We start from the raw sequence: 24603 nt of genomic DNA, 5'->3' as shown, positions 1-24603 counted from the left end.
TTTATTAGACTTGTCATGGGTTTTACGGTCGACATGTATAACTGAAGCAGGCGATTGGTAAGTGTGAGCCACCTGGCATGATTAAGATTTCCGGGAGGAATATTTGTGAAATACTTTTTCACTTCTACATCGAAATTTTGGAGTCCTCGCTTAACAGCATTGCATTCTTTTAGTAAGTATTTATAATCTTTACTGAGATTATGAATGTCGTCATCAAACATTTCAATGAGTGCTCCATTTACACTGGCAAAGCCGACTATTGGTAGAAAATGAACATAAAAAAATAGTAGTTTACCAAAAAAGTCTTTGAATACAATAGGACCTTATGTACTTGCCATCAAGTGCAGTGAAAATTGCTCTGAGAGGCAGCTCATTTAAATGAAGTAAAAAAATTACACCATTGAAGAGGTTTGCCTATATGAGTTTAAAGTAAACGCATGATACAATTTTCTCAGCCTTTGTTTACATTGGTTCCATCACAAATAACACTTTGTAAAGTCAAAAGAGAAATTCTGTCATTTAAAACTGAAATGATTTCTTTCGCAAAATTGACTGCTTTATCATTTTGTGAACAAATATGATCAAGTAGACTCTGTTGGAATATGAGCAGATAACGCGATGATCTTCTTTGAAGGAAGTGTCCCTGCTAACTTCCTACCATCGTGCTGTTCCACTAACTTTAGGATTTTTTCTATGCGGCCATCAAAACCAAACCATGCAGAACTAGCCAAAGAAAAAAATGTTTTCTTTGGGTAGTTCTGCATGTTCTTTGAAATCTTTTTGTTGCCACAGGTTTCTTTGTCTTACTTTTACTGGATCTCATATGTATTGTGGTGAGTTGAATGACATATCTTTCGAGCAAGCGTTAACGATTTTAAATGCATCTCGGTTGCTAACTCCTGTTTATTCCATTATTTAGCAGAGTTCATTGAACTGAAATACATTGCGATATTTGGGATCATGTCTACTATGTGAGCTGTCTTCTTAATCTGTAGCTTCATCATATTCCTCATTATCATCACAACAACTGCTTTCTTTATCGCTCTTGCAGGAAAGAGTTATTGTCAATGACGAAGCTTGGCATGTTTTGCTTTCTTTTTTCCAAACCAAATTTCCTTTCTTCACAAACTTTCTGTTTTTGGAGTTGTTCTGTTTTTTCTTGATCAATCTGGTTAATGTGCATTTTACGATTACTTCTTTGATCGAGCTAAAACTACAATTCCATAAAAAGAACTTTAACGGAACAATGGCAGTTTGAACGGTCCCTGATACCACGATAAACACATTTGCAAGGACAAATGTCTCATACTTTATTGAACGCACCAAGTTGGCACTGAAACGTAGATAAACTTCTCTTTTCATCAGCATATTTACTCAATTGCTTTGTATCAGTAATCAATTTATCCAAACTTTTCAAAATGATGTTATATAAAATTGTTGGCAAACAAGCCATCAAACATATGTTTATGAAATCACCTTATTTACGTCTCTGATCGATGGTTTTTCAGAGTCTGAGGATTGTGAGAAAGTCTTTGCCAACCTTAACCATTACCCAGGTAACTTGCAAGTTTTTTCTCACCTGTTACTCGGATAATTTTTCAATTTTACCCAGGTAACTTCAAGTAATTTTAAATTTTATAAATTTTTTAAAAGTTATTTCGGTAAATGAATATTTTAAGCTGCGATCAACATCGTGAAGACCTTTAACTGTATAAAAGCTATATAAATCCACCTTTATTGAACTTGTTGAGGTTTCCAGCTTAGTCCGTAGCTCTTACTTAAGTACAATTACAATGTAAACAAATTAAAATTGAGATTTTCAGCGTGTAAAAGATTTATAGTGAATTTAAAGTTTAAATTTAACTTATTTGTTATCAACATTGTTGTCAAAGTTATACACATTTTTTTAATAAGAAAGTTGTTTGTAAGAAACGAGTACTAAATGGTAATATAACTCTTAACAAGTTCTAAAGACTTTTTAGTATCTGATTAGGAAAGTAGAGAGCTTAAAATAAGACACTTTCTAGTAATACTTAGTTTTCTTGGTTTCTTAGAAAAAAAATGTAATTACTTTTTTAAATATACAAACATGTAGTTATTATTTAACATATAACTACTGTTTGTCATTATAAGTCACTATATTTAACAGTGGAATATAGATTTTTTAAAAATGTCTGACTTTGAAGAAGTCAATTTTCAAAGAAAATCACGTGTTTGGGAGCATTTTTTGCAAAGCAATATAGAAGATAGTGCAAAGTGCAAATTTTGTTCACCAGTTTTGAAAGCGTATGGAATAAAACGCCTTTTATATCGCTTCAAAGCATAAGATTTTAACTAAATTTTGTCTTGAGAAAGATCTTTCACCAGAAAAATAATCATCAACACTATCAAAAGTTTCTCACATTGATACTTTCTTTGAGAAGGGCTTTGAACCTCTTGGTGAGTTGATAAGCAAATTAGTTGCAGTTGATGGTCTTATTTTCAATCAAATTGCAAATAGTATTCTGCTTAGAAGAACATTTAAATCAGATGGTTACACTATGCCAAAAAGTCCTCAAAATATCAGAGATCAATTTTTGACAGAATATGGTAAAACTATTCTCATCATTAAGCAAGACATTCAAAAGATTCAAGAAGAAGGAGGTCGTTTTTCTATTAGCTTTAACGAATCCACTTCAGTCAGAAACCGTTGTTTTATGAATCTGAACTTACATGGTTTAGATGATTTCCAATTACTAGGAATGATCCGTGTCAACGGAAGCATGAACACTGAAAAAGCTATTCAACTTGTTAAATAGCTTTTTCAAGTCAAGATTGCCTGAATTCCAGTTGGATTCGGACAACGAAATTGCCCAAAAGCAACAATCACTGATGGTGCGAGTGTTGAATGTTAAAACTCGGAAAATTTAGTCCCTTTCATGTTAGCTGTCTTGCAAATGCATCTTTGTGTTTGCGATATACTTTATAAACCTCATAAGATAAAAGATGATTTAATTTGTGATGAAACATTAAATTTCAACTAAAAAAAATTTTAATTGTTGTAATAATAATAATAATAATAATAATAATAATGATAATAATAATAATAATAGTAATAACAATAATAACAATAATAATAATAACAACAATAACAATCATTTATAGAGTTAGCCTAACCAAAAGTTTAGCGCAGTAACCCAACTAGCGCAAAATGTTAGTGACTAAGCTTTAAAACAAGTGTTACTGATCCAACTCAAAATATGGTTTTAAATCCAATGCAGTTGCGCCATCTCATGTCATTTTTTGTTAACGTGACAGCAAATCTTAGTCAGTTTAACTATTTAACGCAAACTATGATTCCTTCAGCAATACATCTAAGGATTAAATTTTAAATTTCATAACTACATATGATTTCGTGATAAACATAAAACGAATAAAAATATATATAAAATGAATAAATTGAGACATCATGCAATAAAATGATGCAGATCTTTATTTAAATTCAATGGTCTAAAGAATTGTTACATACATACATACGTATATATATATATACACACACATTATGGTAGTTAAGTTTGTAGGTGCTTTGATTTTCTATTGTTTAAGTTATGCTTCCAATCTCTTATAAGACGCAATGTTCGTTGGGTAAAACTATTTTTGTATGTTGTATTTGAAGTGGTTATCTTGAACCCAAAGTTGATGTTTTGCCTTGCTGTTATTTTAGAATTATTTTTTGTGTTTAAGTGTAGCAAATATTTGAGTTTCGTAGAATTCGATTTAGGATTTTTATACATAAATTGTCAATGTATGTATCAGTGTTTTCGATGTTATATTTTGTTCTCGCAATTTTTGGACTAATACCTATAGATTTTAGCGTGTTTATATGTATTTGCTGTATTTCATGCTTTATTATGAAACTGTTTGCACACAGTAACGGTGTACTAGAGATCAATTAACTAAGTCTAATGTTTTGGTATATTGTTACTAGTATTTCACTTTGTAAACCTAGTTTTTTGGACTTCTAATTAGGTACTGAGCTGAGGAATATTTGACCTTGATGCGCTGCCATTGTTCGTAGGTGTTTATTTCTATATTTAAATCTAAATCTAGGTATTTATATGATACTACATATTCGAGAGATTTCGAGTTGCTGGAAACGTTTAGTGGGGGCCAGGTGTCAAGTTTGTTGCTCATAATTTTTCATTTTGTTATGTTTAACAACATTTTGTTTTTGATGCACCAGTTATTAACTGTCGCAAATGTCCTGTGTTAGGATTGGGTGGCCTGGGTCTCCAACAATGTATACAAGGATGTCATCAGCAAATTTGTATAGTTTTTTATTCTATATTTTAATTTCTATACAGTATTGCAGTCAAATATATCGTTTATATCAAGTATGAAGAGTATAATGAAAACGGGTCCGAGTGCACTGCCTTGGATGACTCCAACTTCTAAAGGTCGCCATTCTGTTGCTATGCCGTTAGTATAAATTTGCTGGTATCTGATCAGTAGGTACAGTGCAATCCAGGAAATAAGCCATTTAGGGGAGTATATTGATAATTTGGTAAGAAGAAGCTCGCGATCAATTATGTTAAAGGCGTTGGCAAAGTCAAGGAATATTGCAATTAAATATAATTAAAGTTTTTATATAATAAAAACTCCATTCACCGTTTACAAAAAATACAATCAATAATAAATATCAGAAATTTTATCAATTTAATGATTTTTTAGCACTTTTTTTGTGAATTTTATTTAAAAGCTTTTATTGGAGTGTGCTTTGCTAGTATCTATAGTAAAAATGTTATTTTTATAAACTTGAGTTTTTCATACTACCTATTGATGATGATAGTGTTGCAGTAAATTTATTTTTATTCAGATGTTTTTTCTTGTAAATTAAACGTTTTAAGCTTCTTTTAAGAACAATTCTTACTTGTGGGGACGCAAATATATATACTATTGCATCAGTCCACAGAGATAAAGTAAGAGATATATTTACATACATACTTGTTGGACCATTTATTTTGATTTTTGCTGTATTTGATAAAGCCATTAATGCATCAGGTATTGCAAATAACACAACAAATATTGTTATAATACTGACAGATAGTAAAATTCCTTTAAAGATCCCTTTGTTTTGTTGGTTGGAGCGAACATTTGCTTTTTGCTTGTAAAAGTGTACAAGAGTATACGTGTAAAAAAAAACAGAAAAGCTAACTATGACTAAATCGTAACACGCGTAAATCGTGTACTCGTAAGAGTAGTTTATTACACCTGTTCCGAGTAAGCTTCCAATCAATATAGCAATACTCAATAAAATTATCATCACAATGATTGTTTTTTTTTTCGACCAATAGATGATGTATTTTACGTTTAATTTAATATGCAAAAATCTGTCAAATATAAACCAAAATGTTGTATAATACAATGCTGTTTTTAAAATTGAAAGCGCAATTAAAGACTTTCCTAATGTTTCAAAAGTCATTTTACCTATTAATACCAATAAATTTAAAATTGCCTCTTCTAAACTTACGCAAAAGTCTATGAAGCATAGTTGGATTAGTATATATCGCTGCGTTAAATCAAGTTTGTTCGTAAATTTAACCAGTACAATCAAACCCACGGTGTTCAAAATAACGCCAATGACAGAAAATGTTTCATACACAATGTATTCATTTTTACTATTGCCCATTCCCTAAATAAAAAAATGAAAATATAGTTAATAATGTTAAACTCCGAATTCTATTTAATAGAATTTAATGTTTTTTTTATTAAAAGAAACAATTTATAGTAAAGTACATGTATGTTTCATAGATTATATTTAAAGCTTTTAATAATTATCAGGACCTGAATTAAAGATATGCATTCCCAGAGTCACAAACTAACTCACATCTTCCCTATCTTAAGCACACACAAAAATATTTAATACTTTTAATGTATAGAAAAAATAGTACTATTTGTATGCAACTAATGTTGTGTTTCCAACTTCAGTAAAGTAATTGCATCATAAGTAAGATTTTAAGAATAATCTATAATTAAAAAGTCAATAGCTAAAAAAAGTATAGACCTAAAATAAAAGTTTGTTAGCTTAAATAAAAACGTAAGTAAGAGTTAACTTAACACCCACGCCACCAATTTCTTATAACGCATCTACATATTTTTGAATGTCAGTAAAAATGCATTTAATGTTTTGTTTTGTAGTCGCCAATATATATGTTTTTTTTTCTGGAGAACTTTTATATTTTTTTGAAATGTAATTCATTACCTTTTATTTTTTGAATAAAATTCATGAATTACAATGAAATCTCACTTGAGAGTCTCAAAATAAAGTTTACTAGAGAGTCAAGCTTTATAAAACCAGTAATATTTGCAACAACACAAAATAGAGAAGGTTTACTACGAATAATTCTGATTGTTTTAATAAAACTGATGAAAAGTGAGTGTTTTACAAAAATATTTTTTCATTTATGCTTTTATTCTGAAAATGTCACATTAGAGGAAAAGTTCAATGTTGGCATTATAAATATGAACAGTATGCAATATATATTAGGGTGTCCCAAAATTACAAATTTTTTATTTTCTATACAGTTTTCAATTTGCATTCTATACTGCAAAGCAAGTTGACAACATTCTTGATAATCTTCTTAACATTTTTTTAGACTTTTTTTTACATCTTTTTGTTTACTTTTTAATACTGGTTAATAAATTTTAATTTTTCTAAAAGTTGTATATGAACTAATGAAAGTTTAGGACATACCTCATTTTAAAGTGTCTAAATGGGTCATAATTTGGAGATCAATATTCTTTAAAAATTTTTAAATCAACAGATGACAAAACTCTTTCTGAGATAAGAGGTCAGCAGGCACACCAAAGTACCTTTTTATTGAAGTGTTTTTCAATTAACTTTGCAGAACTCTTTCTTCAACCAGAACTTAATGAGTCGTGGCAAAAATCAACGCAACAAGTGTTTTTTCTAGTTTCCAAGCCTTTACAGCACCCTTGGTTGATGTCGCCTAACTTTTCCCAGTTGGATCGGGAATCCTGGACAGCTTTTTCTTGTTACAATAGAAAAACGCTCTGTTTTTCAATCTACGTTAGATACCAGCTTTGAATCCCGGTGAATGGAAGATTACGTGGGTAAAATTAATGTTTTTTTAATGTCATTGGAAACTTGCCATCGAATTTTATTTTTTTTCACATTATATATTATACGCATATATAGATGTATATATGTACTTTAAAATAAATATTTCATCAAATTAGATAAGTCAACATTTTATCCTCCTCCGGCTAAATGCCCTATAGAGGCTACATACCCTCGAAGACAAGTTCAGCTCACTGAAGATAAAAATCACCTTCTTTGCTGACAAAGAGTAACAAATTTAAGAAAAAAGAAGTGAGATATAGTGAAAGTCAGAAGTCTAGTTTGTAAGATAGCATAAAGAAAAGATATTGCACTGGATAAAAGAATGTGCAATTTACACTATTAGTTAGGCTGCCTAATTAATGTATTAGTATAAAAGTAGTCAACATTGGTGGTATTGTGGTTTTCCTCCTCCGGCTAGTTGCCGTACAGAGGCCACATTACCAAGGCCCGAAAAGACGAGTTCAGCTCACCAAAGAGCATCATAAACCGCTTTGCAGACCAAAAGTAAGTGAATTTGAGAATAATAAAGAATTTAGATTAAAAGTCCAAAGAAGTCGAGTTAGAAAGACAGCAAAGAGTAGGCGGACAGATAATACACGAGATATTAGATTTAAATAAATAAATAAATATATATATATATATAAATTTTAAAATTCCTAGCCTAAATATTGATAAAAAATGAACTTCTAAAACACTACTTTAAGTTGGAATCTAGAATTACTAAACACAATCGCTATTCACAACTGACGAGTATAGCAACTTTTTCATCGTTTGACTAGTCGATAAAAAATATCAATGATTTTATTGATATTAATTCTTTGATAACTGTAAACTGAATTTGCTCATCATATTTCTTAATCTGTTCAAAATATATTTTGAGAATGACCTTTCACATGCAACTTGTGATAAGGATAATGTCAACATAAATTTTAAGCCAGAAACAAGTTTGAATACGCATGACTATGCAAATCAAACTTCTAGAAAAAAAAGTAACAACAAACACAAGATTTTTTCCAAGATTTGCATTTATTTCTATATTATTTATTGTCAAGGAATCTAAAAGAGCTTTTGCTCTGTAACGGATTTCGATTGATGTAGAAACATCATAAAATGACGTATCAATGTAAAAAAAAATGAAAATTTTGTTTCTTTATTGAAGGTTTTGATGAAGATATTTTCGAATATCTTAGTAAAAGCTCTGTCTTCTGCCAACCAACGGGTTTCACCAATTAAAGATGTATTTTAATTTGCTAAATTCACGCCAAACATTGAAGCGTAAATATGATTCCCGTAAAAATAATGCATGTGTGTTCAAAACGCCAAATAAGGTAACAACTTTAACAGCATTTTTAGGAACGTAACTCATTATTAAATTTAAAAAATGGGCACAACACCATACATAAATCTAACCCGAGAAAACTGTATTTAACCAGGTATTAAATCTATTGTGTTGACCATGCATATTGGAGAAAATTGCTCTAAATTTAGTCAAATATCATAAAAAGCGTAACTTTGAACAATTGGTGCAAATAATTCTATCAAGAAAAAATAAATTTTTTTTTCTATAAATATGACCTCTACGCCATTCATTAGCCACTCCGCATAAAAATTGGTGGAAAAAATTTATGGGATTGGCTAGTGGGGATACTATTTGGACCTTAACTTAACCTTGTTCTTGCCACCACTCTTGGCATTTGCAGCACTGGATTCTTCTGTTGAAGGTCACAATATTATAATTTTTACGAATAAAATATATAATTATATTTATATGATTATACATTTTATGCATAAGTTTATATACATAAATAAATATATATCTCAATTAAGTTTCTAATAAAAAATGAAATTTTTAAATAGTTTAAATAGTTGATGAATTTTTTTAAAATAAAAAAAATCAAATTTATTTGCTTGTACTTGATTTTTTATATTACAAAGAAATTGTCAGTATATTTGAATTACTAAAAATTAACAATAGTTCTTCACATTGACAGAAGATTCAGTCAAAGAACATTTGAAAGGTTATGAGCGTTGCATGGCATGAAAAGAGCTTGATGATTCTTCTTAAATATAATCAATTATACTTCTTTGTTCACATAAATCATGTTGATTTTTTAGTAGTATCCTTGACTTCCGCAGTTTTTTAAATTGATATTATTTTGATCTGAGACGTCCATATTTACTTTGGCAAAGACATTTCTTTTTTTTTGAGATTGTTGACCCTGAGAAAATATTTTTTAACTACCCATCTTTGATCAACACCATAGAGAAAAATCAGAGAAAAAATGTGATTTGCTCAGTATAAAAGATATCAAGAGTTCAATCAACAAAAATGAACTAGTAAATAGCCCTATGAGCCTCTTTAACAATGGTAGCGTAGACAAATCCTCCACATTCTTTAATAAATTCATTTTAAAAAGTCCATCTCAAATAATAAGCATTAATGTTTTTTGCACTCTTGTTGGCAATGGTAAACTTTTTCTAAGTGTATATGAGTTATTGTTTTATCGCATTAAGAGCCAGAATATTTTTTCATAAAACTTAATTTTCTTTTGTACGTAGTAAAGTAAAGATCAATAAATAACATATTTATTACTCTATTAAAAAGAAAGCTCAATATAGATTCATAAGTTAAGAGTACTGTTTAATTTATTATACTATAATAATTTTTACTTTGTTATGTCTTTTATAAAACCATTATTAATATTTTTTACGCAACTGCTTCGTCTGGTCTTAGACTCTCGCTCAAAAATTCGGCCAATGCAATTTTGTTGACATATATATTGCTGACCTCTAGTATATAGTGGGCTAATCAGGAAACCAAGTAGCATATACATGTATGTATATATATATATATATATATATATATATATATATATATATATATATATATATATATATATCTATTAATATATATATATATATATATATATATATATATATATATATATATATATATATATATATATATATATATATATATATATAATCAATTGAGAGTCAATCAACTGAGAGTCAGGCTATTTGTCAATCGACGTGTGTACGTATTGAATTTGATAAAGAAGGTTACGTATAAATTTTCTTTTGTTTGTTTGTTTTAAATATATTTTGATATATATTTGACGTATAGCGGTTAGCGTCATCAGGTTTAATTGCACCTAATGGTATATATCAGGTCAGCGAATAATTGTAAATAAATATATAATTATTATATCAAAATATATTTAATAAAAACAAACAAATGAAAATCTTATAAGCAGACTATTTTATCAAATTCAACTTATGTTGCCCTTTGCGTATATTTAACAATTCTAGTGAGCGTTGTTTATGGAGAGAGATCATTTTCTAGATTATAAAGTATAAAAAATTATTACAGATCAAAAATAACTCAGGATTGATAAGTTTAGTGATCATGATGATTGAAAGTCAATAAGCAAGACAGTTGGATTTGCAAACTAGTTTACAAAATTTTTCTGAGAAAAAACTTAGAAACATATAGAACATTACTATTGTCAAAGTAAATTTATATCTAGTAAATTTAAGTGAAATTCATTTTTTAAATTTTATACGATTTTTTTAACAAAAGTATTAAATCATGTATTTTTATTTAATAGAGTATAGTAAAGTATATTGTAGTATATATATTGAAGAGTATATTTATTTAATAATAAACATAATTTTACACTTGTTCATTAGTCTTCTTTACCCCTTCCGTTTTTTAAGTGTTGATTTAAGGGCTCCGCAAACTAAACTGTTGTCGGACCCTGCACCTGCTTGATCCAGCAATATATATATATATATATATATATATATATATATATATATATATATATATATATATATATATATATATATATATATATATATATATATATATATATATATATATATATATATATATATATATATATATATATATTATATATATATATATATATATATATATATATATATATATATATATATATATATATATATATATATATATATATATGTATATATATATATATATATATATATATATATATATATATATATATATATACATATATATCAATATATATATATATATAATGGTTAGCATTTTGGTTATTCTATTACATGGCAGAGTGGTATAAGTCTAATGATATCGTAATGATGCTGGAACTGTTTTTGTTATGCTCCTCACTAAACAACTGTTTTTGTTCACAGCCATAGTGATACTAGTCAGACTTCTCAAAACTAGATACGAGTGACTTATACCACCATGCATTTCAGGAGCTCATATATATATACATATACACATAAATGTATATATATATATATATATATATATATATATATATATATATATATATATATATATATATATATATATATATATATATGAATATATATATATATATATATATGTATATATATAGATATATATATATATACATATGTATATATATATGTATATATATATATATATATATATATATAGGTATATATATATATATATATATATATATATATATATATATATATATATATATATAAATATATAAATATATATATATATATATATATATATATATATATATATATATATATATATATATATATATATATATATATATATATATATTTATATATGATAATAATGATTTTAAAACTTACCGTATTGTCATTTATATTATAGCTTATAGGATCTTCATCTGTAGTAGCAGAGTTGTTAAGTAGAGTAAAATTCATTTTTAATAGTAGCAAACGATTCAGAAGTTCAGTATAATTCATTTTTAATAGTGGAAAACGTGTGTAATGTTGTTTGTTGTTGTTGCGACTGCTTCTCTTATTTTTCTTACTAAAAAGTAAATCAAAAAATTAGTAAAAACTAATAACTAATTTTTTAATAAATATTTGATAAGATTCAGCATTTAGTTGCTAACATAATAATTTTAACTTTCTGTTTTAAAGGTATTTAAAAAATTTTTTTAATTAATTTTTCTTGCAATTTTTGCCAATCAAGTTAGATCGGCTAGAAATAATATTGGAAGATCTAAACATCAGTTTTTTAAATCTAAACATCAGTTTATTAACAAATAATTTATTTACAACTGTTTTTGATTTTATAATTTTGGTTAATTCAAAGACTAATATGCATAATAAATTATACGTCTTTAATTTACCATAAACGGAGTGAACAGGTATCAGAACATGATCTGTATAATAATGAAAAACATGCCTCTTCTCATAAATATAGCAAGAAAATAAAATTCAAAGGGATAGCAAGAATATAAAATTCAAAAGGGATTTTCTTACAGGATGCCAAAGGTTCATCAAAGAGTTTGAAAAAAAGTCATTAAAATGTAATTTTCGACAGTTGAAACAAAGCAAACATTTTTCATTTTTTAGATACACGTATAAAAAGTCAACTAACTTTATCAATATCAGTTATATTCAATTAAAAAGTAAAATGTATAAATTAAATTAACATAAAAATAAATAACAGATTATTAAGTCATACAATATTACATTAGTTACTAAACTTCACATAACTTAATTGGCGAAGAACAACATAGGTTTATTTAAGGCAAATCTTTTTTTAAGGTAAAAAATAACAGGATTCAACAAGAAATTATAAACTGCACCACTATTGAAATTAGTAATAAATTATCAAATGACAATGTTAAAAATAAATCTAATTTCAAAAATGCTGATTCAAGCAACGCAAACCATAATACTAAACATAAAAGCAGTGCAAATGTTATACAAAATGCAAAAAAGTTTGAAACTGTGATGTAACAAAATTTCCCTGTAGGGAACAGTATTTTCAACAAATTAACTGAAGACTATATTATATCTTTCTAATATTTTAGAGAAAATTGGAAAAAAAGAAATAGGGCGATAATTCGCAATGTTTGTAAGGCAATTTAATAAGAAATAGAAGTTAATTCTTGAAAGTACTTCAGAGGTTTGGAAGGTATTTTAGAAGTCTGGAAGGTACTTTTAGAGAGTCTGGTACTTTAAGGCACTTTAATACTAGCCTGTATAAATATATGGCAGTGGAGTGCTATTTTGGAAAAGCATAATAAACCTCTTAGCTTTTGTACTGAAAACTTTTTAAAAATTTATTGGAAAAGTAAAACTTAAATAAAAAAAAACTCAAATTGAAATGGAATAAAGTAACATTGAATAGTAACAATTATCTCCTTACCTAATAATTTTTTAGGGTCGGTTCAAAGTAGATTTTTTGTCATTTTAACTACTAATAGTCTAAATGCTTATTAATTAGATTTATAAAATACTTGCCAGTTTTATTCTTAAACGCATTAACCAACGCACTATGCCTAAAAATTATCAAAAAACGGAAAAAACTCAGTCTATTCAATTGGTGCAAACTTTGTGCTATTAAGGGTAAAAGCATGAAACTTGGTGGACATGTTGAGAGAGTTGAAACATTTAAAACTCAAACCCAATTTTAAAATGACCAAAAATGGTCTTCATAGAAATTAGCACGTTTCCATAGCAACAAAACATTATTTTTCAAACTCTAATAACTTATGTACTAATCGAAAGCTCAATAAAATCAAATCAAAAAAGGTAATAGCACTATATGAAAAAAAATTAACGGATAGAAGTTACAGGCTTAAAACGTTATTAATCCAGAGGGTAAAAAAGTAATTTATAACTTATTTAAAAAAAAAAAAGCTTTTTCATAATAACATAGCCATTTCCATTGTTGTCAAAAGATTATTGTAATTTGGTAACAATGTTGCCATTAACTAATCTGCGCTTCAGTTTAATGATTGTTATTTTTAATATATGATTAACAAGTTCTTGCTTCCTAAAAAACTGCATTCTCATCACACAAGGCCGACGCTTTAGGGGGTGTGACACTCCCATCAATAATTATTTTGTTCATTTAGTCGGAAAATTTGACCCTTTTTGATAAGCCAGTCGGCAAATGTAGACCCTTTAGACAAGTTATCCGGTAAATTTATACAGTTAGTCGGCAAATGTCGATATAGCAGTCGGCAAATGTAGACCCTTTAGACAAGTTATCCGGTAAATTTATACAGTTAGTCGGCAAATGTCGATATAGCAGTCGGCAAAACTTAAAAAACGAAAACCTTTTTTTTTTTTTAATAAAAGATTTAGTTTTAGCCTATTAAAATGAAGAACCAAAAAAATGTAGTACAATAAGTTTAATAAAAGAATTAGGTTTTTACTACAGGAACCACTTTAAGGTCATTTATATATATTAAAAAGAAAAGGGGCCTAACTATGGATCTCTGTGGGGGACCACATGTTACATTTATTAAAAACAGTAATAAATAGTCTTGGATATTAACGAACGATTACTAAGATTTTTTTGAACCATCTTAGGGATTTATCTCTATTACCATAGAGTTTAAGATTTTTTATTGAACTTAGTGGTTGACGGTATCAGGAACTTTAAACAAGTCAGTGAATACTTCTAGTGTATAATGAGAACTTGTAAAAGAATCAGAAATGCTGCGTGTTAGTTGGAGTATGGCGTGTTCAGTAGATTTGTTTCTCTGAAGCCAAAATAGTTATTAAATAAAAATATTAGTATCAACAAAATAAATATAGAAAAATATTAGAAATTTTAATGCATAAATTATACAATAATCTTTCTAATATTTTTCGAAAACTGAAAAAACTAAAATCGGACGACAGTTTGCAATTTTTTTAAGGAGATTTAATAAGAGATAGGAGTCATTTTATTCTACTTTAAAAAGCCTGGAAAGTACTATAAAGGCCTGGAAGGTGTTTTAGAGGTCTGGAAGGTACTTTTAAAGAAGACTCTTACTTTAAGGTACTTTAAGGCACTTTAATACTAGCCTGTATAAATATATGGCTGTATAGTGCCATTTTAAGAAAGCATAAAATACCTTGTAGCTTTGGCACTGACAACTTTTCAAAAAATTACTGAGAAAATAAATTTTTAATAAAAAAAACTCGAATAAAAATAGAATGAAGTAACATTGAATAGTAACATTTCTCTCTTTACCATAAATGACTAAAAATATTGCACTTTTACCCTAACTTATGATTTTTTAGGGTCAGTTAAAATAGATTTTTTGTCATTTTAACTACTAAGAGTATCAATGCTTATTTATTAGATTTATAAAATACTTGTCAGTTTTATTCTTAAACGCATTAACCAAGCACTATGTCTAAAAATGATCAAAAAACGACGAAAACTCATAGTGTAATCAATTGGTGCTAAATTTGTGCTATTTAGGGTAAGTGCATGAAACTTGGTGGACATGTTGATAGGGTTGAAATGTTTTAAAATGAACAGAAACGGTCTTCATGGAAACTAGCACCTTTCCAGAGCAACAAAACATTATTTTTCAAACTCTAATAACTTATGTACTAATCGAAAGCTCAATAAAAATAAATCAAAAAATTTTATAACACAATAGGGTGTACCGAAAAACAAATTTTTTTGATTTTGAAATTGTAATAGAGCGGAAAAGTTGCATAATGCTATAAAAGTACCAGTGCTAAAAAATATTTTTTTTTTATGTCTTCAGTTTGCGCTAGGGTTTTATTTTTCTTAAAAAACATGTTTTCTGACCTTTTTTTTCAAAATAAAATTAACAAATTCTATGCATTGACAAGAGTTGTAATAGAATTTAAACATTACACAAGTATAGACTAGAGTTGTAATAGAATTTAAACATTACGCATTACATAAGTTAGAAATGGTTTTAATTTTCAAGAAAATATTATAATGTCTTCAGTTGCCGCTAGAGGGCTGAGGTTTCATGAAATTCTGGCAAACAAGTCCATAATGTACAATTAAAGTTTTAATAAGAGTGGAAATTGTTTTTGAAAAATGTTTAAAGTTTAGCTGTAATAAAGTTCAACTACCTGCTTCATTTGGATCTGTCTCAAACTGTCTTTTTGTGTTGAATAAAAGCATTATTTTTCGCGATGCAAGTCTTGCACGAATGAAGCCGTCTCTACTAGCCAAACTGCAAACTTAGATGAGGTTTCGATTAATGCATCAATGTCAGTTGTTTTTTTAAAAGGAAAACATGCTTTTACCCAAATTAGCACAAAAAAATATTTGCTATTAAATGACAGCACAACAACAACTTTTTACATTGATTGTGAATTAAATGTTACTTGAATAATGAAACAATTGTTTTTAAAAAAAAAAACCAAATTTGCTAACACAAATATTTTCACGCGCAGCTTTGACGCGAAAAATGCATGCATACAAATTTCTCCTAGAACGTTTAGCTTCACGAGTAAAAAATAATTTAAGTTAAAATTTTAGAATCTTTAAGTCAAAAAAAAAAAATTATTTGATACGTTTGTTGGATATATTTATAATAATTGATTTTAAAGGACGTAGATAGATAAAAAATTAAAATTTTATTTCAAAATAAGATTCAGATGTATATATTTTATTTATTTTATAATAATTTTATTAACTTCATTTAGCAATAGTATTTCCTATGATTTTAAAAGATATAGTTAATAATCTCGAATTTATATATTAGAATGAAAAGTTAATAATTTTTATACAAATCTGACCAGCAGGCTAGTAGAATGCTGAGATATTTTAGGATCTACCAGTATTTTCTTTTGTATGTAATACATTAGGTTAAATGATCAAAGGGTAAAGGAATAAGTATTTACCTCGAAAGTTTTACTGCTCTTATCTGTGAGCTACTAGAACACTGATGGATATTTTGAACAACTAATTTGTTGTTGTTTAATGCTGTTTTGTGTTTAACTAAGGCTCTTTAATTAGAAATATTTCATATTTCTAATTAAAAAAGGAATAAAATTATCAGTACAAAATGTTTTGCAATTAATTGACTTTTATTGTCTAATAAACAAAAAGTTTACATATACTTGTACTTACATATACTTGGTAATTTTTAAACTTTCAACAGTGAAAAGGCATTGTCCGATGATTGTTTTTCATTGAACCTTCTGTGTTTGATAAAAGAAACACTTTGATTAAGGAGATGATTCATTTTGTTCTTCGTAACATTTAACCTTGAAATTTTAAGAGAACAATTGAACCTGGCATTTTGAATTCCTTTGTTTAAAGCGTCTTTAGCCTCTTGAAGTCAAAATCCAACAAGAAGTTCTAAATATTCTTTGTTTAAGTTTAAGTATTCTATGATTCAAAAACCTCTGAATCTTCAAAGTATTCTTTTTGCAGTATTGCAATCTTTTGTGTTAAAAAAATCCTGGTCTGGGTTGTTCTATTACAAGGCTCAAATCTTCTTAATATTTTTTCTGAATAATTTTTTTCCATTGAACAATTAATTTTTTACTAGTCCAAGATGTTCTTTTGATTGTAATTTTTGTGCTTTATCTTATTAACACCATTCATTTAAGAAGCTTTTGTCTCGCAAACATTACTGGATTAAGTGGAATTATTATCTTATTAAAATTGTTCATTTAAGAATTTTGCTGCGAGTTTTGCTGCGCAAACATTACGGATTATGTGGAACTATTATCTGTTAGACATTCACTTCTTTCCCATAAAACAGTGTAAATTCAATTTTAATAGTTGATTTTGTGAGAGACTTTCCTGCTTTAATTAGCTATTGTTGATGATTGAAGTTTTTGGATCTTACTCAATACAAAGAAAATTTAATTCTTTTCTGTATGAAAGTTTAACTGGCCAGCAACAGTGAACACTTGACCAGCAACAGTGGATCTTTTATTAAATTGATGATTTGGCTGTCAACAGTTAGTTTTAAAGACACTATAGCAGTCTGAATAATAATGATGTTAATAAGGAGCCTAATATATATCTGTTAAATACATTTTAAAATACTTATTAGGCTCCGAATTAACATTTGTTGAACACTCTTAATCGTATTTTAACATTTCGTGTAAATATGGTAACTAATAATTTTACTTACTCGTTGAAAAATATACCTATACTAGATAAAAAAAACAGATATTCTATTTCTTTGATTGAAACAATTGAGAATTTTATTGAAAAAATTCGTTGGAAAACCCATTTTTTCTTAAAACCAAAAACAAGCACAGATGATGTATTTAATAATAATCAAGATAATGATAATTATGGATTTAAAACAAATAATTCTCCACCTTTTATACCTGATTATGAAAATTTTGAAATTGACATATTGAATTTAATTAAAAAAATTAAATTGCGCCCAATAAAAAACTAATTTCAAACAGAATTAAAGTTAGATATTAAAAAAGTTAGAGCAAACATTATTATTTTGGTTTTTGCTGATAAAAGAAATAACATTTACTAACTCACAACAAAAAACTATCAAAAAGTTTACGCGATAGTATTACTAGTTCTTATGAGAAAACTCCTAAAAGTATGGAAAATGCAATTAATCTAAAAGCGCAAAGTTTTTGCTAAAAAAAATAAACCTTGATAACAGAATCGAATCAAGTCCCCCTGCCCAAACCTTTGTTTCATAAACCATTTACCATAAACCAAATTTTCAAAACAAACTTCCTTGTAGGTTATGGTTCCCTCAAAAAGAGAGATTGGAGATGTAAGCAAAATTAAATTGAACAAAATTAATAATATTCTGAGAAATAAATTCAATTTGTAACAGTGGAAAAATACCACTGATTTTTAAATTGGCTCTCTTTAATCGAAAATAAAAATGACTGTATATTTATTCAATTTGACATTAATTTTTACCCCTTATTAACTGCAAATAACTTAGATAAAAGAATTGAATTTGCAAAAAGCCGGAAAGTTATTCCTTAAGAAATAGTCCGTGTAATAAAAATTGTAGAAAAACCTTTTTTTATTTTAAAAAGGAAACTTGGAACAAGAAAAACATACATGACTGCTTTGATGTAACAAGGGGCTGTTATAATGGAGCAGAAATTTGTGAACTTGTTGGACTATATATTTAAGATTTATTAAATAAAATAATCAATATTAATGATTTAGGCTTTTATCGCGAAGACGGTTTAATAGTAATGCGTAAAAAATCTGGTCCACAGCTCGATAAAATTAGAAAGAATATAAAAACTTTTTAAAATATTGGCTTTCAAATCCAAATAAGCATAAATTTAAAAATTGTGAATTTTCTTGATGTCACATTTAACCTCTCTTAAAATTTATTTTAGCCGTTCAATAAACCCAACGATGAATTATTGTAAATTAATATTAACTCAAATCATCCACCCCAAATTCTAAAACAAATCGCAATTTCAATTTATAACAGACTAAATCAAATCTCCTTTAATGAAAATATACTCAATTCCTCTTAACGAATATTTGAAAATGGCCTTAAAAAAGTGTTTCAAAAATTTTGAACTAAAATTTGACCCTGAAAAAAAGAATACAAAAAAGAGAAATAGAACTAGACATGTAATTTTATTTAACCCCTCATATAGCAAAAATGTTTCCGCTAACAAAGGAAAAGCGTTTTTAAAATTGGTCGATAAGCTGTTTCCGCCCTGTAATAAATTAAGTAAAGATTTTAATTGGAATACAATTAAAGTTAGCTACAGTTGCACAAAAAATATGGAAAGATTTATTCTTTTAGTCGGCAAAAAAATGAAACTGCACCCCCCTCCCACGTGATACCTATTCGCGACGGCCCTATTCTCATTATTGATTGTTTTTAATAAGTTTTTTAAAACGTTTAATCTTTTCTTAGTTTTAAAGTTTTTTGCATCAAATGCAATGTCAAGTTTTTCAGTGACAGGTTTGCAGTGTTGTCAACAGAATTGATTTTTAATTTTAAAATTAAAATACATAATTTTTTTTTTGTTAAAAGTAACTACATTTAATATTAAAATTATATTCTGCATCCTCGACTCTCTACTATTTAGAGTAAAGGAGACAATTTCAGAAAGCTTTATCAAATATTTTAAATTCGGCCTAATCAAATATTCAAACGTATCATTGCAAAAATATAAAAGGCTTTTATATTTTTGCAATGATACGTTTAAATATTTGATAAAGACGAAGGTAAATATTACAAAATATTTATTTTTATAATATAATATAAGTTTTAATTTATGCCAAGTTTTCACTAACTTTAGGCAAAAATTAGACACTAGGTATTTTTATCGCTATTCTATTGAGCCGTATCTCCAAAAGAAAAACATTTTCGATATTTTTATTTTTCTAAAGGTTCTACATACTAAAAAAATGATATGGAGCAAAATTCAGCTCATTTAAAACATGTCGAGTTATTATGAAATAAATGTGACGCCAAAAATGAACACCCTAAAATGACATGTATTTGAACTTGTAAAACTTTATGTGCTCATTTTTATATTTTTTTATTGAATAATTGAAAAGAAAACATTTTACCCTTCTAGAAAATTCAAGAAAAATTTTTGGGGTGATTCGTATAATGAAAAAAAAAATTGATTTAAATGAGTAAGGTTAGATCTTCAAGGTCGTTGATATTCTGCGAAGGATATTGTGGTCAGTAAATTAACTATTTCTGTATTGAGCTAATTTTGGTTAGTATATTTTTATTTATATGGAAAAGTCTCTATAAACTAAATTCAAAAGCTTTATCTATATTTTTATTAATACACAATTAAACGAGAACAAGATTTATTTGCTAAAATCATGTCTGATAACATCGTGACAAGTATGCTTACATCGTGACATGTATAATTACATTGTGACATGTCTGTTTACATCGTGACATGTCTGTTTATATCGTGACATGTGCTAACTTTGGTTAGTAGATTTTTATTGGTTAGTATATTAATATTTTATACGGAAAAGTGTCTTTAAACTAAATTCAAAAGCTTTATCTATATTTTTATTAATGCACAATGAAACGAGAACAAAATCCTAAAATGTCTGTTTACATCGTGACATGTCTGTTTACATCGTGACATGTGTACATCGTGACATGTCTGTTTAAAAGTATAACAAATTAAAGTTTAAGTGCTTGATTTATTGGAAATGTTGATGGAATTCGATGTCATTTAAAAACTGACTGCCGAAATAAAGGTTTAAATAACTTTTGCTCAAACTTTTAAATAAGAAGCAGAGTTAAATTTCATTACGAACTTGTAATTTAATTTAGTTCCACCACAAATTGTTGTTGTTGGTTAAATACACGCGTTTACAGCGCTACTGTTCCAAATCATTTAGAATGACTAATCGTTGCTCGCTTAATATTTGCGAAGTATTAATCTAGAGAATATAGACTGTATGTCAAAATTGGCAAAAATAAGGGCCATTTTACCATATCAAATATTGTGTCCAAGTTGCCGCAAAGATTATAAATAAATATTCTGTAGATGAATTAAGTAAAAATGCTAACGATATTGATGAAATAGATGATATAGTATGTTCAAATGACACTCTAAATACTAGCCTTTCTGAAACTAGAGTTTTATCTTTAGAAATGAAACGTATTAGTTACAGAGGTCATGCTGGTTATGTATTAAATGTTAAATTGAAAAAGCGCAACCAGCTGTTTCAGAAAAGCTTCTGTCAGTGGTTTATCACCAAACAAAGTTGCGATACTTAGTAATATCAATGTACATTGTACGAATATTATTGAACTGTATTGTACTGCAGTGTGAGAATAATATAGTGAATTTTTTAAATTTAATATTGGAATAAAAGGAAAAAGAGTCAACACACAATTTTAATTCTTATATCAAACAGTTTGTCAAGAATAGTTGGTGAATTTAGAGTAAAGAATGGTTAAGTAGCAAGAAGAGAAAGAATGGTTAAGTAGCAACAAAGTAAAAAGGAAAATATAGAATCCTGACATTACCACAGGGAAATGCTGAAAAGACGTTGCCAGAAAATGTCAATGAAAAAAAAATTGAAACTTTCTGAGCATGACGCAATTAGCAGAACTTGTCTAATAAAAGTTTTTATTTTTCTGGATTGGTGCTAAAAATGTAAATATGCAGAAAAATTACTATTAATTAATTTAATATCATTTAATTTATATATAAGAAAGAAAATGGAATACAAGTTGAATTTTCTAAAATCTCTGAGTTACGTCCAAAATTGTATTTAACTGTTAGTTACCATAGCAAAAAAAATTATTACTTAATCTTTTTGTATTTTAATATTCAAATAAAAATCATCAGTCTGCGATTGGAAAAGGTTCTTTACACAAGAAGACTTCAAAAAGATAAAAAAGGGCTAATATAAAGCAAAGTTGATGTTAAGCATGATAGAACTAAATAAATTTGTCAAGCTAAGCTCGTTGCGACCAAGGTTATAACAATGGCACTAACATAGCAAGTATCTAAAAACGAGTTAAAGTTTTTCTTTGCTAATAAAATTCATAATTTTTATTCTATGCTTTGCCCGGTTACGGTGGACTATCAATACTTTTTTGAAAAAACAGTGTATAATAATGAATCGAGAGAATATATGTTCAACCGTTATGATTAATGTCCAGAAACTAAAATTTTAAAGACTTAATTTAAAGACCAGTTTAAAGACTTTGAAACAGATGAAAAATTAACTTTAAGGCAATAGATAATAACAGATCGTAAAACTCTTGAATCCTTACAATCATCTGCAGAGGGCTTTATGGATAATTTCAAATGTATCAGTTTTACTCAGCATTATTACATTGCCAAATATTGAAGCAACTATTTGCGATCATAGAGAAATGAACTTAAATTAAATGGGTCAATAGTTTTGATCAAGTTTTCTGAAAATTAGCCCTTTGTTGTGCAAAATGCTGTTCAGTGATTTTACTGCAAAAACTGTCAAGTTTCATTGCATCCTTTTATTGTTTATCACAAACTGAATGACGTAATTCAAAGTAAATGTTATTTAATATTTATTATTTTTGATTGCATGCATCATGATACAATTTCTGTTCATATATTTCTCGGTAAACTGATTGCTGAATTTAACCCATAAGTGCTGGACGTTTTTATAGGGACGTAAAACTATGTCCTAATTAAACTAGTATATTTCATAAGTTTCTACAAGAATAAGTATACAATTATGCCAAGTTGTTTCTTGATCGTCGGTTAACGGCAACCAATTAGCTTTTGCTCGTTTATCAAAAGCACAAAGTTAACTCAAAAAAATACATGTTGAGTAGCAAGAAGCTCATTAACAAAACCAATTCAAAATAGTAACCTATTATTACTGTTTAATATAAAAGAAAGCTTAAACTAAATTAGTAAATAATAATTGATTTATAGCGTTAAATTTTGTACTAAATATAACTGCATAAACATTACAAGTTCTTTTAAGAGCCACCATTACCATGTGCTCAAGTTTACTTATTTTGTAGATGACCAGGATGTAGATCTTACTAATGCGTTTTGAAAAGTTCAACAACTGTTCGATTAGATTTTCAGCTCTACAAAAAGATTAGTGCATCAATTTGAGTTTGTCATTGTCAATAAGATAATTATAGTCAGACATTTAACACTTTTCTTAATTAACTTTACATAGAAAAATAATAAATTTGTTTTAAAGTTAATCTGTTTTTAAAATTTTTTTTACTTTTTTTTTCATGCATAAAAAAACTTGACGCAGCTGTTGTATTCTTGACTCAACTTTTGCAAAATTTTTTTATCATTTTATAAAAAATCATTTTTTTAAACAGTAAATTTTTAATCATTTTACTAGTTTCGTAAGTTAGTTTCGATATTTAATTTAATTTCAACATTTAATTCTATATTTTTTAATTTAGTTTCGATAGCAAGTTGTTTCTAGCCCCTCTCCCTGCCCACTTGATGACGCTTGCGTATGATAATTAATATAGTGAGAGTACTTTACGAGTTTTTGTATTTTACATAAACCAACAGTTCTATTTGAGTTAATAAGATAAAATAATAAAATAGTACTGACAATTCCAACCGGGAAGTAATCCACTGGTATTCAGAGTGGTAGCACTTCTTAAAGACTAACTTAGCATCAAGGAGTAATCCACAGGGGTTTGTTGTGGTTGTGTTTTTTTCATTTCATTGGTGAAAATTGAGGAATGAGATATGGATAAACTTACTGACCAACAAAAATTATATATGGAGAACTTTGTATATTACCTACGTGCGAAGTCATCTTGAGTTGGAAGCTCTGGCATGGAGTCCGCCAAATCTAGCCGAGATTTCAATGATTGAAAGAGTTCAATACAGGGTGACAAAAATGCCATACTCAAATTGACTGCTTAGTTATAAAAAGCGGCTGGTTACAATCGGTTCGAAGACTTTAAAACTAAGAAGAAAACTAGGATTCTTGTTCATTTATATAAGATATAGAGTTTGTCATACCTAATGTCAAATCAGTCTTTCAGTCAAGTCTTGAATTAGATGGCTCATGTTCTTCAACTGGAGTTCATAAACATAAAATAAAGATGCAGTGCTTCACCCCTCGTAAAATAAATGACTTTTGTGCATCGGTTGATCTATTTCTTCTCAAACAGAGTGTGTCAAATTTTGTTGCTATAGCTGAACGTTGCTTCGTATAAGCTTATGGACAAGATTTACGCAGTTTATCACTTACTATCAACAAGCTATTTACTATTTCATACGGTTATATA

General features: G+C 27.6%; 1 protein-coding gene across 3 annotated transcripts in view; it reads right to left on the bottom strand.

Annotated features, from left to right (window-relative positions):
- Nucleotides 1-3446: 3446 nt before the first annotated feature.
- Nucleotides 3447-24603, bottom strand: part of LOC136083823 (uncharacterized) — a 38167-nt gene continuing 17010 nt past the window's right edge. The window contains exons 1-3 of one of the 3 annotated variants that reach the window (XM_065803687.1): nt 16995-17438; nt 11762-11945; nt 4743-5671 (exon numbers count right to left, since the gene is read on the bottom strand). In XM_065803687.1, the coding sequence (XP_065659759.1) occupies nt 4787-5671; nt 11762-11878 (1002 nt within the window). In that variant the 5' untranslated portion in view covers nt 11879-11945; nt 16995-17438 and the 3' untranslated portion in view covers nt 4743-4786. Of the gene's footprint in view, nt 5672-11761; nt 11946-16994; nt 17439-24603 lie in introns of those variants that run through there. The other 2 variants (XM_065803686.1, XM_065803685.1) reach the window with 2 other exon arrangements.

This window comes from Hydra vulgaris, chromosome 08, assembly GCF_038396675.1.
Source record: "Hydra vulgaris chromosome 08, alternate assembly HydraT2T_AEP".
Lineage (NCBI taxonomy): Eukaryota > Metazoa > Cnidaria > Hydrozoa > Anthoathecata > Hydridae > Hydra > Hydra vulgaris.
This window is presented reverse-complemented; position numbering and strand designations above follow the sequence as displayed.